Here is a 17,075-nt window from a genome sequence, read left to right as displayed (position 1 = left end):
CCTGGGGCTGGGGGTTTTACTGCTGCAGGGCTAGGCCAGGGCTGCCCTGCTGCTCCTGTGGTGACTGCCAGCCCATGGGGCTGCTGCTGGAGCAGGACAGGGCATGGCAGCAGGACCCCCAGCCCCAGTACTCTTAAGCTCTCTTGCCTGGCTATATCCCATGTCTGTTATGTGGTGTGCTCCCCAGATGCTCTCTCTGGAGGTTCACCCCTGTTGGGAGGGACAGTCGGGTGCTGCCTCTGTCCCTGCTGGGGTGCTGAGGGTGCTGGTGGACACCCTGGCCATGGGTGTTGGTCCCCATCCTGCACCAGCCACTGCAACCTGTGCCCCTCAGCGTGGCTGGGCTGGGACCCCCTGATGCTCTGGCACCGGGTGCTGGCAGGTACTGGGGGCTCTGTCCTTCCCGGGGCTCCCAGAGGGAGGGGCAGATGCTGTGGTGGCATGGGAAGGGCTGGGCATGGTGCCCGCAGGACCCCACAGCCTGGCATTGTCCCCAGTATCCTGGGGCAGGTCCTTGGCCAGGCAGCTGTTTGCCTGTGGCTCCTGGCCCTGCTGCAGGCTCATGGGCACCTTCTGGGTCTGTGCACCCAGCACCACATTGTGCTGGAGTCACCCCTGTGTCCTGGGCGGTCCTGGCTCCTCCAGGGACTCAGCTGGGAGCGTGCTGGGGGTACCAGCTACGGGCTGAATGCCCTCCTGGAGCCCCGAGCCCTAGGCCAGTGCTCCCTGCTCTGCCACCCCCCAGCTTGTCCCCCCTCTCCAGCAGAGCTGCCCCAAAGGTGCCCTTGGTCGTGGCTGCTGCGCAGACGTGGCCGATGCTGGGGCACTGCAGGCACCTCCATGCCCAGCCCCACAGCTGTGGTCTGTGGGTGGGTGGATCGCACAGGCTCAGCTCAGAGTTTTATATAAAAATGTATTCAAGGAGCTATTTACAATGAGCACGTGGCCGGCGGGTGGGCTGAGCCACAGAGGTGGCTGGGGCAGACCCTCGCTCCCCCAGCGGGCCCAGGGCTGGGGTGGCTGGGCTGGGAGCTGGTGTGCAACAGCAGCTGCCCCCAACCCAGGGGGAGCCGGGGCTGAGCACCCACCACCCGGCTCGCTCCAGCTGTCCCCGGCTCAGCCAGGACCAGTGTCCCTGGGAGCACCCACCCCTCGGGTCACCCCCCCAGGGCTCTCAGATGCCACTGTCTCCTGGGACAGGGTGTCAGGGGAGGCCAGCAGGGCCAGGGCGCAGGCACAGGGCACGGCAGGGATCAGCCCTGGCTGCTGCCAGCTGTGGGGCTGAGCACAGTCTGTCCTGGCAGGGACTATGTGGAGACGTTGATGCGCTGTGAAGCCCGTCGTCGTCGCAGGACACGCAGGGCTGGCCTGCCACGCTGGTGCTGGGGGGAGCTGTGGAGGCAGAGGGGGCTCAGCAGCAGCCACAGGTAGAGCAGGACACAAGCCCAGCACGAGGACACCTTCACCCAGAAGGTTGACCAGCTGCCATGCGTGAAGGTGGTCTCCAGCACGGCGTTCTCGTAGCTGGTGGGAGAGGGCAGGTGTTGGGTGCTGACACGGATCCCGGTGCCAGCTGCAGCCACCCCACCAGGTCACCTCATGGCACAGCAGCCACGTGGCTCTGGGCACCTCCCACCTGCTGTGGAGCTGCCCCAGCCCTGCAGACCCCAGCCCATCTCACTGCAGTGCACGGCTGCTCTTGGTGGAAGCAGTGCCTGTCTGTGGGCGCAGAGCCATGTGCCTCCCCAGCAGGCACTGGCTCGGTGACGCTGGCACTGCCTGGAGCACGGGGCCAGCGAGGAGTGCAGTGCTGCAGGCTGAGCCCACGCGGGGAGCGCCTTGGAGCTGGTGGGGTGACGATGCTGACGGGGTGATGCTGCTGACGGGGCTGCAGTCTAGCCCGGGTGGTCGCACTAGCAAGAGGGAAGGGGAGCAAGAGCAAGGAGGGCTGGGCAGCACCGCAGGGCCCTACCTGAACCAGTTGGTGAGGGTCATCATGACGTAGAGCGAGGCGAGGAAGAAGACAAAGTGGAAGGCTGAGTAGCTGTAGACCACCCGGTCCCGCTCGTCCTGGATGAGGCACTGTCCCCTGGCAGGCTCCTCTACTTGCTCACACGTCTGCTCAGCACCTGTGAGAGCACAGGGGCATGGCAGCTCCTGCACACCCTCCTCACCAGCACCCCAAGGCTTGCACACATGCACCTGAGGACAGGCTCTGCCCACCCACCAGGACCCCCACCCTGCACCCACCTCTCAGCTCTTCCTCCATCTTCTCGGGGCAGCAGAAGCAGCAGGAGGGTTCCTGCAGAGACAGCAGTCTGGTGGCAACTGCTGCCAGGGCAGGGCTGCCTGGCCCCACGGCCACTGCTGCAGGGCTGAGCCCTGCCGCAGGATCTGGCCCTGCCTGGCACTGGCGCTGCCTGGCTCCAAGGAGCCGGCGCAGGCTGGGGTGTGCCATGAGAAGCCCCCCATGCTTGGTTGGACAAACCTGCCCCAGGCCCTGCGTGGGGATGGGGGCTTGGGATGGCAGGTGTGGGGTGCCTGTGGCTGGAGGACACAGGGCACAGCTGGGCAGGGGGAACATCTGTACTCACTTTGAACTCGAAGCTGTACACTTTGACCATCCAGAGGGGACCGAAGACCTCGGCAAGGTAGGAGGCTTCATTGCTGTGCCCGAGAGAGAGGCAGAAATCATAACATGGGCATCCACCACCCTGTGCCAGGCCCCCAGCCCACCCCCATGGATCCAGCATGGCTGCAGGAGACCTGCTGTGCCATGCCTGGGGTCACTGCGCTGCCCCTGCCCATCCACCGGTGCCCCACCTGCTGTGGCCCTGCCACCCCTTGGGACATCCCCGACTCTGCTGGCCGTGCCACATGCTGAGGGCACAGTCCCTGTGTGGGGCTGGGCGCGCTCAGAGGGGACGGTTCTACAGGTGCTCTGCCCCCCGCACCCCGTGCCGCAGGCACACGCACCATGCAAAGAGCACGCAGGCGTACATGATGGCAGCCCCCAGGACAGCGACGGTGGTGTCCTCCGTCTGCAGCTCGTCCTGCCGGACGCCCGGGAAGCAGACAGTGAGGTTCTGCCCCTTGTAGAGCACTGCGGGGAGGTGGAGGTGAGATGGGCGTACACCCCGGCGGGGGGGCTGCTGGCAGCAGATGGGAGCACCCACCTCTCTCCGGGGGACGGCTGGACAGCGCAGAGAAGGTGAGGTACATCACGTAGCAGCTGATGATTGAGGACTGCAGCAGCCCTGACCGCGGCTGCTCTGCAAGGGTGGGGTCAGAGGTGTCCATGGAGCCCCTAGAGCACCATGAGCTGGCAGATGGGCTCTGCGTGGGCCCCGGGAAACCCCCTCCCCTGCTCAGCACCCTGTGCCATGGTGCAGAAGGGATCGGTGGGAGCCCTGCGGAGCTGGGTCCTCCCTGGGTGCCTGAAGTGCTGGCCCTGAGCTGGGAGCCCCCGGCCACCCCCCAGCCCCAGGACACAGCCAGCCCTGCAATGTGGCAGCCTGTGCCGTGCCGTACTCACTAAGCCGCACGCAGGGTGTGATGGAGATGAAGGACATGATGCCGCAGAGGCTGCCGTTGATGGTGAGCAGTGCCTTGTTGAGGTGGCAGGCGGCGGGGTGGGTGTAGTACTTGTAAAGGAAGGAGAAGGCGGCAGAGGCAAGGGTGTAGAAAGCGGCCGTGGCCAGCAGCATGGCCAGGTACCAGCACTTGTCCTGCGCAGCGCCCGTCAGCCTGCCGGGAGAGCGGGTGAGGGTCAGCAGTGGACAGGCACCCAGTCGGCACCCCAGCATCCCGGCACTCACCAGTTCTTGTTCCAGGTGTGTGCAAAGGCAGTGATCAGCACCAGCTGGATGAGGATGAAGGCGAAGCCCCCGCAGACACCCATGTAGTGCCAGACTGGGGGGGGACAGGGCAGAGAGGGAGCTAGCACAGGGCCATGGGCAGGGGTCCAGGTGCCAGCTCAGGCAGGGTGGGGGACGTACCTCGGATGAAGGTGTCCTCAGGGATGAAGAAGCTGGCGGCACAGAGCCCCACCAGCACCAGCAGCTTCGGGAGCCAGAACCTGTGGGGCAGGGAGCATCAGGGAGACAGGACCTGGCAGCCCCCCGCAGCCCCATCCTGCACCCCGCCCCTGTACCCGTTTTGGAGCTGAGCACGGCAGTCGGCGCTGGAGCGCACGTTGAGGAGCAGGGCAGCCTGCGCCAGGTGGAAGCAGGCGGTGCCGAAGCAGACCCGGTACACGGCCGAGGAGCCCACCAGCCGCTCGCAGTCTGTGCCCACAGACAGGTGTTCGCACAGCACCACCGAGAAGGGCACCTGCAGGCACAGCAAGTGCTGAGATGGGGCTGCTGGTGTGCCCAGCACCCTTCGGTGCCCACAGTACCCAGCGCCCCTGGACTCCTGACACCCCCAGAATTCCCAATACCTTCTCCATCCCCAGCACCCAGGGTGCTGGGCAAGTCATGCATCTTCAGTACCCGTGGCACCCCTTCCCCTCTGACATGTCCAGCACCCTTGGCACTCCTAGGAGCCCTGTTATTCCCAGTAGCTGCAGTATGCCAGTACTCCAGGCTCCCGTGCCAAATCTGGCACCCCCAGTGCTCCTGGGACACCTAAGTGCCCCTGGGATGCCTGGCACCCCCCACCCCCAGTGCCTCTGAGACCCCCAGGACCCCTGGCTCCCCAGCACCCCGGGAATCCCAGCTCCCATTGTCACCTTCTCCCTAATGGCCTGGGCCACGGTGCGGGACAGCATGAGGCAGCACACAGCAGAGGCCAGGACATGCAGTAGCGTGTAGAGGATGCGGGTGCTTGTGGACACACGGAGCCCGCGGCAGGAGCTGCAGCCACAGCCGCAGGCACAGCACAGCTGGGGGGAGCATGGTCAGCAGGGATCCCAACGGGCCAGAGCTGACACCCCAGCCTGGCCTGACACCCCCACCCTGGTCCAGCACAGCCCCCAGCCCTGGCAGTCCCCTCAGTCTCACCTGGCAGAGTAGGGAGTGCAGGAGGCGGCCGTGTGCCCGTGTGCCCGCCATGGCCCGGCTTGGCTTTGCTTGCCCCCCGCCCCCCTCCCCAATGGGATTAGGGGGATTGTCGGCTCGGCCCGCCCCACCATCTGCTCACTGCTACCTCCTGGCAGCCACCAGCGGGGCACTCTGAGGGGAGCCTGTCCAGGGTCCACCAATGATCCCTGGCCATGGAGATGCCTGCTTGGGACCCTGGCCCCTCGTTGGGCAGGATGAGGCCACGGCAGCCAGCTGGGGCACGGGTGGCATGTGGGGAACCATGGGGTGCTGTCCCCTGTGTGGGGATGGCTGGTCTCAGAGCGGTGCCGTGGTGCAGCGTGGCTGGGGGTCATGGGGGTACCAAAGGGCTGGAATGGTGCAAAGGTACCCACGGGCACCAAGGCACCCAAGGGACACGGGCACCCCGCGGGGCAGGAGGATGGCATGAGGTGCATCCAGCTGGGAAGCAAGATCTCCCTAGAGTGCGCAGGAGCTGGGGAAAAGCCGGGGGAGGCAGGGGGCACGTTGCCACCGCAGAGGCCCTGTGCGGGGGCTTGCTGGTCTGGCGTCACCCTCCCTCAGCTCCTTGGCAGCTCGAGGTGTGGGTGTTGGGGCTGCGGCTGCGCAGGGCTGACCCCCCCGCCGGGGCTCTCCCTGTTCCTGCTCTCCCCCGCAGCCAGAAGGCAAGGGTGGGCAGGAGGTGGGAGGGCACAGAGCCAGGACAGCTGACCCTGGCGGCCAAAGGGACAGTCGGTGACACAGCGTTGTCCTCGGCGCTGAGGCTGGAGGCAGAGGAAGGGTTTTGGCTGCCAGCACGGCTGTTGCTTGGAGACTGGCTGGGCACTGGGCCGCTGGTGGGAGGCGATGAGCGCCTGCCTTCACGGCGCTGGGGTTGGGTTTGGTTTTCCCCTTTCCTTCACAGGTTAATCTGTCTTTATCTCAGCTCATGACTTTTTTTTTTTGCTTTTGCTCTTCCTCTTCTCTCCCCTTCACACTGCAGTGTGGGGGGAACGTGAGCACTGGTGTGGGTGCCAGGCTGCTGGCTGCGGTCAGCCCACCCCAGGATCCCAGGGGACATCTCAGGTGGCCTCACCCCCATGCACATCCCCGCACGTGGAGCAGCGGGAGGCCAGGAACGGGGTGGGGAAAAGGCCCCAGACACTGCCGCAAAGGCAGGTGTGGTGCGTGGTACAGCAGGCACAGGAGGCGGAGGAGCTGGCACAGCACTGGCAGACACAGGCAGCATCCAGGTGGCAGCGGGGCTGGCCGGCTGCCGAGGCGGCCCTGGAAGCTGTGCGGCCGGGCAGGGGGGCACGCTCCTGGCACCCACAGCCCTGCGTGGCCACAGACGGCCCCTGGGATGCAGCCACTGCCACACAGCCACCTCCGGCAGGGACACATCCTGCTGCCAAGGTTTCTGGTGGCAGCGCTTCGGCTCCTGCCCCAGCAGCTAGGCAGCTGCACCGGGCACCGCGGGGCCCTCGGCACCCTGAGCCACCCGGTGCCCACACAGTGGGGGGTGCAGCCTGTCCCATGGGGACACCATGTCCCCATCACGGTGTGGCGGGTGACAGGCAGGGGCAGACACTGCTCTCCTCGGCCTGTGCCCCACGGTGGCCGGCCGGGCCCTGGCCTCACCGAGCTCCCGGGGCTGCGCTGCAGGTGGGGCCTGCGAGGCCCGGTGCCGGGGCACACCGGGGGCACGGCCCCGGCCTGGCCGCCCGTACAGCCAGGGCCACCGCGGTGGCACAGGGCCAGCCCCATCCTTCCGCGGCAGGAGCCAAATCGGGCTACTTAACCCTCTTACCCGGCTTAGCTCGGCCGGCGGGCAGCCCGGGGGCGGCGGGCAGGGCTGTGCCCTCCCCGGCCCCGGGTCCCGGGCCCCCCCGGGCAGCGCCCGCCGAGGCACCGATGCACCCAGCCGGTCGGGCCGGGGCTGCCGCCTAGGGAGCGGCGGCGGAGAAGCCCCGGGGTTGGGGGGGGGGGGGGCGCTCCCCGCAGGGAGGATGACGGAGGGGCCGGGGACCGGCACCGGGCCGGAGCCACCGCTCTGGCCCGCCGCTGCCGCCCGCTCGCTGGTTCCGGCGGCGGCGGCGCGTGACCGGAAGCGGGGGGCTGTGGCGGCCGCGAGCGGAAGCGGAAGAAGCGGGGAGCGGCGGCGGGATGGCGGCGGAGGGCGACGTGGAGCTGGAGCTGGAGACGGAGCCCAACGGCTCCGGTGGCGGCGGCGATGGGGCGGGCGGGCGCGCGGCCGAGAAGCCGCGGAAGCACGACAGCGGCGCGGCCGACCTGGAGCGCGTCACGGACTACGCGGAGGAGAAGGAGATCCAGAGCTCCAACCTGGAGACGGTGCGGCGGGCCGGGGGGCGGGGGGTGCCGCGGGGCGGCCGGGCCGGGCAGCGCCGTGACTGCGCTCGTCCTGCAGGCCATGTCGGTGATCGGAGACCGAAGGTCCCGGGAGCAGAAGGCGAAGCAGGAGAGGTAACGGCCGCGCTCGCTCGGGCTCCGGGGGGCGGCTCGGGCCGTGCCTGGCCCGCACCGGGCTGCCCCTCGGGACACGGCCCGGGGCCTCCCGGTCTGACATCCCAGCCCTGCCCCGGGAGCTGGGGTGGGTGCCTGGCCCTCTCCCGGAGCACACCCCACGCTGCTGCAGGGGTAGTGACTGGCCACCGGAGCTGGCGGGGTGGGGCCGCCGGCCACCGGAGCTGGTGGGGCCGTGTCTGTTACTGGAGCGGGAGAGCCCTCTTTATCACCGGGGCAGGGGGTGCCAGTCGGTCACTGGAGCAGGGCGGGGTGTCCTATCAGTCACCGGATTGGGCCAGGGGTGCCAGTCGGTCACCAGAGCTTTGCCTGTCTCTTGACCCAGGGAGAAGGAATTGGCCAAAGTGACCATCAAGAAGGAGGACCTGGAGCTGATTGTGAGTAGGGGTGGGACACCAGGCTGGTGCAGCCAATGTCTGGTCACCAAAACTGCACCCAAAGCCGAGGCTGGTGCCCACCAGCGGTGCGGTGGGTGCGCGGCCCTTGCTGCTGACCCCCAGCCCAGCCTGCACCGCCATTCTGCGGCCACTGTATGAGGCTGTGGCTGTTTCCCTGCAGATGACAGAGATGGAGATCTCGCGAGCAGCCGCGGAGCGCAGCCTGCGGGAGCACATGGGCAACGTGGTGGAGGCACTCATCACCCTCACCAACTGAGCGCCGCGCCAGCCGAGCACTCCCTTGCCACACATGAGACTGGCTGGAAATGGGCTGTGTTACCTTACCCAATAAAGGCACTGCTGGGAGGGGGCTGTTGCTGTGGTCTGCACTGGGTGCCCACCCCTGCCCCACGGGCTGCAAAGGGCTCAAAGGATTGTGCCGGCAGCACCCAGACACCCCTGCGACTGGCGCGGGACATGCCAAGGTGCTCAACAGACCCAGGCACGAGGGTGGGGGAGCAGTGGTGAGCCAGGCGCAGTGAGGGCCACCCTCCTGCACTGTGCCCAGCCCCTTCTTGTGTCTCCTGGGCTGCGCCAGCCTCCCATGGTTCACAGGAAGGTGCAGAACAGGCCGGCTGCGCTCCACAAACATGGCCAAAACGTGTAAGAAAACAACCACTTTAATCAAACTGCCCTCCCCAACACGTAGAAAAGCCAAGCCCTGCAGAAAGAGGGTGAGGATCCGGCGTCGCTGCTGTTCCACACCAAAAAAGGGCCCAAACTGACAACAGGGAACGTACAAGCAATAGGAAGATGCTGTGGACCAGACAGGTACAAAAGTCTGCTAATTCCTCCAAAAGTGGGTGCACTGGGGCCAGGGGTGTTGTCACACCACTCCCACACAGCCCTGCTGGGTGCTGCCGAGGTGTTCGGGGTGGCTGCTGGTGGGACAGCGGTGCGACCACAGGCCAGGCCAGCGTGGACAGGCTGTCATCCCCCACAGCACCCGGAGCAGGGAGCCCACTGGGTCTCCGCAGCACAGGGAGCGGGGCACTTGGGCAGAGGGCTTGGCAGCACACGAGTCCTGGCACAGTGCTGTGTCCCTTGGGTCCCTGGCCAGGCTCCTGGCACTGGCACAGCAGTGCCCTGCCTGGCTGTCAGCCGTGCTGCGCCCTCCTGCCCACTCCCTTAAGTGGTTTTTCGCTTCTTGGCTGAAGGTCTCTCAAAGACATCCCGTACGCCCGCTGCTTTCTGCTTAAAGAACTTTGTGTTCTGTGCACTCTCCTGGCCCCAGGCAGAGTCGAAGGAGGTGGTGTCCTGGTCCACCAAGTGCGTGTACTTCGTCCGCCCCGAGCGCCCGAAGTTCTTGACCTGGGGAGCAGAAGAGCTTGTCAGCAGCTGTCCCGGAAGGACACAGGGACCCGCCCCTCCCCCCTCCCAAGGAACTGCGACCCCTCGGTGTGGCAGGCAGGCCAAGTGCCCTCCAGCCAGCACACCTACCTGCATGACTTTGGGCAGGATGGTCTTGTTGAAGTGGTCCTCGAGGGTCGGGGCACTGAAGTCCCTCTTGTACACCTCCTCATCCTCATCCTGCAGGAGAAGGACACAGCCTGCAAGTTTCCAGCAAGCACTGGCAGAAGTAGGGCAGAGCCACCAGAAGCTGATACTGTTGCTCTGCCAGGGGCTGCTGCAGTACTTAAATCCTATTAACCTAATGCCGAAGGCAGGGGACATGAGCATTGTCCCCCAGGCCTGCCTCTGGTGGCCACCCCTCACAGCCTCTCAGGCCACTTCTCCAGAGCCTGGGCCATGGCTCATGCAGAGCTGGCTTAGTTCTGACAGGGTCTGTCAGCCCAAACAGCAGCATGGGGACAGCTCTGCTGCTTTGACTCAGTCTCAGCCAGGAACGCTCACTGCAGTGTGCTCGGGTGAGGCAGCACAGGCTGTACCAGTCCTCATCAGGCCCCAGATGGCAGCTGTAAGGCAGCAGCTGGCAGGCCACCATGGTGTCACTGCTCACACTCTCCCACCCCTGTTAGTGTCACTGCTTGCCCTCTGCCACAAGAGCTAGCCAAGTTCAGATCACCTCCATCATTCTGGCCCCACGCCACCTCCAAGGGCTGGCTCTCACCCCAGGGCACCCCCAGCCCCAAGGCACTGCGGTGGGGGCTGCCCATAGGGAGAAGCCGGCCCTGCGCTCTCGCCCGGCGCACAGGCCCAGCCCCTGCTGCCAGCAAAGCCATGCCCAGGCCCCGGCAGCACCACTCACCATGAAGAATGCACCGCGGTGGTAGTACTTCTGCAGGAACTTGTACTTGCCCTTCACTGCCTTGTTGGTGATGACCTTGCCATTCGCCCGAAGCTCAGCCCGGCGTTCCTCCTCCGTCAGGTTCCGCATGCGCTCGATCTCTGCCTTCTCCTTCTCCATGCTGGGCAAGAGAGAAACCCCTGAGACCCCACGTCCCCACAGCACCTCCCAGGACGGCCATTGTCACTGTCTGAGGGATTACACCTTTCCTGACTATGGAAGCAAAGGCACCCTGAGGGCAGGCAGTAAGGGAGGGCTCTGGGCACTATGTCTAGCAAAGACTGCTGCGGGCTCTTAGCCTCCTGTCTACACAGACGATACTTACGCTTCTCGTTCTTCACGGTCCCGTTTAATACGCTTCAGCTCACGTACTTTCCAGGCTTCATACTCCTCCTCGTCATTCTCATCATCTGTATCAAGTGCATCCAATGCTGCCAGCGAGCGTTTGTTCTCCTCCAGCTCCTTCTTCGCTTCCTCTTCTACAATCTGCAGCAAGGACCACGCTAAGCTTGCTGTGGTGACCCCCCCCCCCCCCGTCGCATGACCCCCAGCCCTCCCCTTGGCACCTTGAGCGTGTACTTGCGCCTCTCCTCTGCCATCCTCTTTGCCTCCTGCTCCAGCTCCTTCTGCTTCAGGGCTTCTGCTTCTCGCTCCTGAACTGTGATCCGGTCCTTCCTGCAGGCAGAGACCACAACAGCCTTCAGCCTTCCTGTGAGCCAGCACAGCTGCTCAGCTCCTTGCTGACTTCTCCCACTCCTGCACTGCTGCTGCTTTCAGCCTTCGCTCCCTCTAAGGACGGGCTGAGGCCTGGGGCTCTCCCCTTTCCGGCATCACCCTCACCAGGGCTACCACACTATTCCCCTATGGCTGCACGTGTGCACATGAGCAACCAAGCCACCAGCTGTGGAACACAGCCCACTGACAGCTTCCCTTTGCCACCGTGTAGCACTTGCCCAAGGGCTCTGGGCAGACCCCACCGAGACTGTGACCCACAGCCTGATGCCACAGCAACCCAAGGCAGCTGATGAGGGGCTGTCAGTGGAGGGATTGCCCCTCACTCTCCGGCTGTGCCCTGGCAGGCTGTGACCATCGCTCCCCCACCCTGGGGAGGTGAACTGCTGCCCCACAGCAAGGCAGATGAGACCATGGCAGTGGCATGTGCTCAGCCTCCAGCTCCTAAGTCCTGTGTCCTCGCCCAGGGCAGACCAGCGTGGCCGTGTCACCTACTTGCGGATGAAGACAGGTTTGAGACGTGGCTCCATTTCATCCTCGCTGTCTGTGTACTCCTCATACTCGGACTCCGACTCTGACTCTTCTCCAGATCGACCCTCGTCTTCCAACTCCATCACTTCCATCTCCTCGGTTTTCCTCTCCTGTGCTCGCTGACGCATCATCCCACGCCGACGTTCAATCTCCTAATGGAGGCAAACACATGGGAGTCAGACAACCAGCCCCACTATACCTCCCTCTCAGTCTTCTGCCAAAAACATGTGATGTCGGGTGTTGGCTATGAGATGATGCACCCATCCTTCCGGATGCAGGGTGGCGTCTCCCAGCGTCCCATTCCATGCAAGAGGACAATAACCCACCAGTTATGTTGCTGCCTGCTCTGACACCTGTCCAGCTGCACCAGACAGGCCACACATCCATGCAAAAGGCAGTTCCAGCCCGTACCACTCAGGGGCTTCCTCATGCCTGTTACTTGGCTCTGCAAGCATACCTCATCATCGATCTCCTCCTCTTCCTCTTCGCTGGTGTCCTCCCGCTCTAGGCGCCAAGCTTCCCCCTCCACCTCTGAATCGCTTTCTCCAACCACTTCAGGCTCCACAATTTTACGGTGTCTTGCCAGCCTGCAACAGACCCCGATTAAACGACGGTGCATCAAATGTAAAAAGGCTACAAGAAGTTGGTTATCCATGAATCATTCCTAACAAGGCCGTGGTGAACACTGGAACTGCCAAGTGTGCGCGAAACCTGACATGTTCTTTTTCCCAGGAGGCTGGAGCAGCCATGCACTGGCAGCTCCTCCCTGCCCATGCACCAAGTAGGAACAGAGTTCTCAGCGGGAAGTCTTCAGTTCCAGTAACAGGGAAACAGCAGCACCTCCATGGCAGAAGGCAAACAAGGTTCAGTTACTCCCTGCCCAGAGCATGCTTCCCATGACCCCATCCCTTTCCACTACCCCAGGCCTCAGTCCATTACATTAATTTTTATTTCAGAGCCTGTTTTCACCTGCACCCACCCAGCTGCACCTGGATGTGGGGCTGTGCCCTGGGAAGTGGTGACTCCTGGCTGAAAGGACTGCTCATGGCAGGGCCAGAGGCCCAGGCACAACACGGCACAGACATGAGAAGTCAGAGACTCTCCCACGCTGCCTGGAGATCGCTCCCAGCTTCTGCCCGGTTCTGCAATTCCCCACTGCAGCACAGCAGAGCAGGCTCCCAGTCTGCCTGCTAAGGCAAACCTGCTGGGAGGCATGGCAGAGGCACAGCTCTCACTGACCCCAGCACTCACCGCTCTTCCACATCTTCGGCAATGCGGTTCTGGAGGCGCCGGAGCCGGGGGTCGTTGGCGAGTTCCTCCTCCTGCTCCTCGGGCTCCACCTCCTGCTCTTTCGCCTTCTTGATGAACTGGAACTCCTCGTCCTCCTCCTCCGAGGACTCCATGGGCGCATAATCAGGCCGCTTCCCCGACACATACCGCTTCACCTTCACCTTCTCCATGGAGAGCTCGCCTGCGGGCACCCGGGCCGTCAGGAGGGGCCCCGCGCCCGCCTCCTCCCGCCGCCACGGCTGGGCCCGGGCCGCAGCCCCCCCACTCACCCTTCTCGTTGCGGACGGGCACGGCGCCCGCCGTGGACTGGATCGGCGGCTGCTTCATGAGGGCGCTGGGGACCGCCATGGTGGCGCCGGGAACGGGACAGACGGGAGCCGAGCAGCGCCCGCTGACAACAGCTTCTCGTAGCCGCTCACCCGGAACTGGAATCGCGCCCCCACTTCCGCCGGAAGCAGAACGCAGCCTGCGGCGGGTGACCGGAGGTGATGCTGTGCGCTGGGGTCACTTCCGGGGCGCCGCGCGGCGCTGTGGGTGGTGCGGGCCCCGGTGCTCGGGGCGGGGCCCGGTGCAGGCTGTGCAGGCCCTGCCGGGCCGCGTCGCCCCCTCGGCCGTTCTCGTCCCGCGCCGAGCCGGCGGCAGCCCCGGCCGGGAAACTCCCGCTCCGGCGCCTCCCGGCTGGGGACGCGGTGGGCGGCGTGTGCCGGGCCCCGCGCTGTGGCCGGGGGCGGGTGGGTGCCGGTGTTAGGGGCGGCCGGCGGCTCCGGGCTCCCGACCCGCGGAGGTTCTTTCCCGGGTGCCGCTTTTCCGCTCTTCACCGTGGCGTTCGGGCGGGGTGGCGGGCAGGGCCGTGGCGCGGCGGGGCAGCACCGGGGCAGGTCCCCGCTGACCGGCTGGAGGGGCCTGGCGCCCGCCCCGGCCTGCCGCGGGGGGCATGCCCCGCGGGGGGCCTGCGGCGGAGCCTCACCGGTGCCGCGGTGGCTGGGGCCGCCGCTTTAGTGCCCCAGCTGCCGCCCATTGCCTCTCTCGAGTATGGCTGTGCTTTGCACGCGGCTGGGGTGGCAGTGACAATCCTCAGAGGCTGAGCCGGCCCCTGCTGGTACGGCTGGGGGAGCACAGAGCTCGGCATCACCGGCGATTTCCCTGGGGCCTGGCTGGGCCACGGGACACATCCTGCGCCTGGTGGGATTGCTGAATTCCCCTGGCACAGCCTGGGAAAGCCACTAGAGCCCCCAGTGGGCCTGCAGTGTGCCCACCGCCAGCGCAGCTGCTCTCTGGGCAAAGCTGGAGCTGGGCGGTCACTGCCTCTCCAGCCACTGAGCCTTGGCCCTCCTGCTGTGCCTGCTGCCAGCCAGCCCTGCCGAGCCGCTGTGCTGCCACCAGGTCTCCCTCTTGCAGGCACTGGGGCCCCTGCGCAGCCGCATGTCCCACCGCAGCCCTCGGGACAGCCAGTGCCGGGAGACAGGGCTGCTTCTGGTGCAGCAGGGCCCTCCCACCATGCTGTGACATGGGGCTGGGGGAACCCCTGAGCTTCCCCTTGGCACTGCTGAGGTGATGGTGGTGGCGTGTATGTCAGGAAGGGTGAGGGCTGTGCCTGCTTTGTGGCAGGCACGAGGGGTTTTCTGTAAGTGGGTGGGTGCTGCCTGCATCAGTACACGTCAGCCTCGGAGGGGTGTGAGGTTTCGCTGGGGAAAGTTGAGGGCAGAGCCTGGAGCGATTGGCCCGCGTGAGTTGCCCCTGCTCTGGCATCCAGCCGCAGAAGATAAAACTTCTTTTGAAGTTGGGCAAAATTGGGTCACAACCCACCGCAGCCACGTCTGCCATCCTGTGTGCCTTCTCAAAAGAAAGGAAGAGGTTTTATCTTCCAGGAAGTCTGTTTGCTGGCACCCTGCGGCAGGGGGATTTGGGAAGCAGAGGGGCCAGAGCCATGCTTTAACCCTGCCCTGCCAGGTGCCTGCCCTGCCTGTGCCGGAGCTGCCTGCCCTCGCTGGCACAGCTGCCCTCGTGGCCGTGTCACAGAGGCCACATGGGTCAAGGCCAGCGCCGCACATGGCAGCCACGAAACCCCAAAGCAAGCTTGCTTTTCCAGTTGAGACAGTGCTGCAGTGTGATCCCAAAGGAAGTGCAGGGAGGGAATTCTTTTCCTTTCAACATCCTTGGTTCTGGGCTGGGAGATGTCCCCCCAGGAGGATCTCATTCGGGAAGGGCAGACCCAGTACTGCCCCTCGTTGGGTCCCAGCGGTGGCTGCAGAGCCCGAGGCTTGCACGAAGGCAGGCTCCTTCCTAGGGGACTCTCCTCTCGCCCCAGCACCGGGACAATCCTGCCGGGCTGCAGGTGGTGGGGTGGCTGTCCCAGACATGGCGGGTCGTGTGGACCAAGCCCCTCACAGCACTGGCTGGCTGTGCCCAGCTGTCCTGGGCTCAGCCCTTGCTGTGGCACTGTGTGACAGCTCTCCCTGCAGCGCCCTCCACAACTGTCCCCCACAACCCCGGTTCTGCCCCAGGCAGAGCTGTGGGCTCCCTCCGGGCCCCTCCCTGCTTCAGTGTGTCGTTGCAGCAGCTGGAGGAGCCAGGACAGCCCTGTTAGAGCTGTGCAGGGAGGAGGGACGGGGTGTGTGGCAGGACCCTGGTGCTGTGGGGCTCCTTTGGTGCCCTGTAGCTTGTGGTTTGCCTTGACAACTGAGGCATTAGTAGCTTTATAATCCTACAGCAACTGCAGGTCCCAGCCTTATTCAGGAATGAGCAAGAGCTCATTTGTGTTTCTGGCCTTTATGCCCAGGTGGCAATTAGAGCTCCCACTGTGTGTTCGATCATCTGATGAGATACTAATCTTGAGGGTTATCACAGTGTGTTCCCACCTAGTGAGTCCTGTGCCACCATGGCAAGAAGCAAGCTTTGACAGGGGACTCGGTGAAACAATTAGACACATCAGTTAAAGGAAAGCTTGGGAATTGCACACAAAGCACCTAATGTCCTGTTCAGGTGAAGCAAAAATAAAGACCTCGGCAAACAGGGAAATGCTTTCGCAGCCTGGCTCAGTTCTGTGACCGCAGGCATTGGAGGCCGTGGTGAAAGGCAGCCCTTGGCCTGCGACGTGTCTTCTCAGCCCTGTGTCCCCCCGAGAGGCACAGACAGGCTGGAGAAGCCAAATGCCAGCATTGCCCCTCGAGCTGGTGCTGCGGGAGCCATGGGGGGACCCAGCCCCGTAGGTGGGGGTGCAGGAGGTCTCCCCAGGCAGTTTGCGGGGCTGAGTCCCCCGTTCCCAGGGCGGTGTGAGGCTGACTGGTGGGAGAAGTCCAGAGTACGACCAGTGCCCAGCACAGGCCAGCCTGCTCCCCGCTGCTCTGCCAGCTTGCTGGTGAAAACCTGTGCCGGACAGGCTTCGGGCTAGACTGGTGTGCTCGTATCTGTCAGGACCCCCCTCCCTGCCCCATCGAAGGCCACGGGCAATTGGGGCTTTTCCTGAAGGGCCACCGGTGGGCTCTCTACCCTGGTGTTCCCTGCACACGCGTGCTTGTGTCACTTGTGTGGAGCCCCCCAGCTGCTGCAGGCCCCGTACGGTGCTGGGGCCGGGCTAAGGTGTCCCTGTACCTGCAGAGCTGCAGTCACAGGGGGCCAGGCGGCGGCAGGGTGTGACGCCGCAGCCCAGAGCAGGGGCAGTGCTGTGGCAGGCCCTGGGTCAATACCTTGGCAGCGTTACAGCTGCTGCTGACAAAGTCAGAGGCAGATAAAGTTACAGAACCACCCCGAGCTGCTGCTGTTTGTGTCTGCAGCTGTACCGCAGGGCAAGGTCAGGCTGTTTGGGCTGAGTCTTGAGTCCCCTGTGTGTGACCGCAGCGAGATGTTGTGTCTGGGAGTGTGGCCATGAACAGAGCCTCCGGGGCCGGCGGGACCCTGCGGAGCGCAGCTCCTGGCTGGGCCGCGGCAGTCCTGGCACCGGGGCCTTCCCGGGAGCCTGCCGGTACCGTCCAGTGGTGAGGAGAGGGGCTGGAGAGATTCCAGGGAAAGGGGACAGCAACCGGAGCGTCAGGAGAGGGTACAGGTGGGTGAAGGGAAGGGGGCTGGGGAAACGTTCGCAGCACAGCAAAGGGGCTGCAGGCTCACCCCTGCCTGCGCCAGCACCAGGGCAGGTTGCTGCGCTCCAGGTAAACATTAAGTTACTGGTTTAGTCCCTCTGGCTGTCCCCTGCCTGCCATTGCTGCCCCTTATTTGATTTTCTCCACTGTTTGAGGGCCCTCTGCCCTTCCGCTGCTGGTTCCCCACTCACCGGTC

General features: G+C 64.9%; 3 protein-coding genes across 4 annotated transcripts; 1 reads left to right on the top strand and 2 right to left on the bottom strand.

The window, feature by feature from the left end:
• Positions 1 to 521: 521 nt before the first annotated feature.
• Positions 522 to 6,963, bottom strand: SERINC4 (serine incorporator 4). The gene is made up of 12 exons (XM_080397461.1): positions 5,004 to 6,963; positions 4,733 to 4,885; positions 4,154 to 4,332; positions 3,999 to 4,078; positions 3,819 to 3,912; positions 3,536 to 3,747; positions 3,177 to 3,272; positions 2,977 to 3,103; positions 2,595 to 2,667; positions 2,251 to 2,302; positions 1,973 to 2,129; positions 522 to 1,524 (listed from the first exon to the last, which is right to left on the bottom strand). Exons 1-12 carry the CDS (start codon positions 5,052 to 5,054, stop codon positions 1,308 to 1,310), a joined length of 1,491 nt encoding a protein of 496 aa, XP_080253587.1. The 5' UTR covers positions 5,055 to 6,963; the 3' UTR covers positions 522 to 1,307.
• Positions 6,964 to 7,150: 187 nt separating this feature from the next.
• Positions 7,151 to 8,308, top strand: HYPK (huntingtin interacting protein K). Of its 2 annotated transcripts, none has more exons than XM_080397486.1 (4): positions 7,151 to 7,373; positions 7,450 to 7,505; positions 7,891 to 7,942; positions 8,071 to 8,308. In XM_080397486.1, exons 1-4 carry the CDS (start codon positions 7,188 to 7,190, stop codon positions 8,125 to 8,127), a joined length of 351 nt encoding a protein of 116 aa, XP_080253612.1. In that variant the 5' UTR covers positions 7,151 to 7,187; the 3' UTR covers positions 8,128 to 8,308. The 2 variants fall into 2 exon arrangements, with proteins under 2 accessions (XP_080253612.1, XP_080253611.1); XM_080397485.1 differs by having other exon boundaries at positions 7,156 to 7,373; positions 8,124 to 8,308.
• A 298-nt stretch (positions 8,309 to 8,606) lies between these two features.
• Positions 8,607 to 13,254, bottom strand: MFAP1 (microfibril associated protein 1). Its single transcript, XM_080397465.1, has 9 exons — positions 13,073 to 13,254; positions 12,765 to 12,984; positions 11,971 to 12,100; positions 11,478 to 11,665; positions 10,817 to 10,925; positions 10,576 to 10,736; positions 10,212 to 10,371; positions 9,443 to 9,532; positions 8,607 to 9,313 (listed from the first exon to the last, which is right to left on the bottom strand). Exons 1-9 carry the CDS (start codon positions 13,149 to 13,151, stop codon positions 9,131 to 9,133), a joined length of 1,320 nt encoding a protein of 439 aa, XP_080253591.1. The 5' UTR covers positions 13,152 to 13,254; the 3' UTR covers positions 8,607 to 9,130.
• Positions 13,255 to 17,075: the final 3,821 nt, after the last annotated feature.

The sequence above is a fragment of the Falco punctatus genome (genome assembly GCF_963210335.1).
Source record: "Falco punctatus genome assembly, chromosome: 7".
NCBI classification, from domain to species: domain Eukaryota; kingdom Metazoa; phylum Chordata; class Aves; order Falconiformes; family Falconidae; genus Falco; species Falco punctatus.
This window is presented reverse-complemented; position numbering and strand designations above follow the sequence as displayed.

Coding starts and splice junctions, on each gene's coding strand:
- SERINC4 (XM_080397461.1), bottom strand. CDS start 5,054: ATGGCGGGCACACGGGCACACGGCCGCCTCCTGCACTCCCTACTCTGC. Junction 4,886..5,003: donor TGCACTCCCTACTCTGCCAG/GTGAGACTGAGG, acceptor TGCTCCCCCCAG/CTGTGCTGTGCCTGCGGCTG. Junction 1,525..1,972: donor ACCCTCACCAACTGGTTCAG/GTAGGGCCCTGC, acceptor CTCTCCCACCAG/CTACGAGAACGCCGTGCTGG.
- MFAP1 (XM_080397465.1), bottom strand. CDS start 13,151: ATGGCGGTCCCCAGCGCCCTCATGAAGCAGCCGCCGATCCAGTCCACG. Junction 12,101..12,764: donor GCCGAAGATGTGGAAGAGCG/GTGAGTGCTGGG, acceptor GGTCTGTTGCAG/GCTGGCAAGACACCGTAAAA. Junction 11,666..11,970: donor AGGAGGAGATCGATGATGAG/GTATGCTTGCAG, acceptor TGCCTCCATTAG/GAGATTGAACGTCGGCGTGG.
- HYPK (XM_080397485.1), top strand. CDS start 7,188: ATGGCGGCGGAGGGCGACGTGGAGCTGGAGCTGGAGACGGAGCCCAAC. Junction 7,374..7,449: donor AGAGCTCCAACCTGGAGACG/GTGCGGCGGGCC, acceptor CTCGTCCTGCAG/GCCATGTCGGTGATCGGAGA. Junction 7,943..8,123: donor AGGAGGACCTGGAGCTGATT/GTGAGTAGGGGT, acceptor GTTTCCCTGCAG/ATGACAGAGATGGAGATCTC.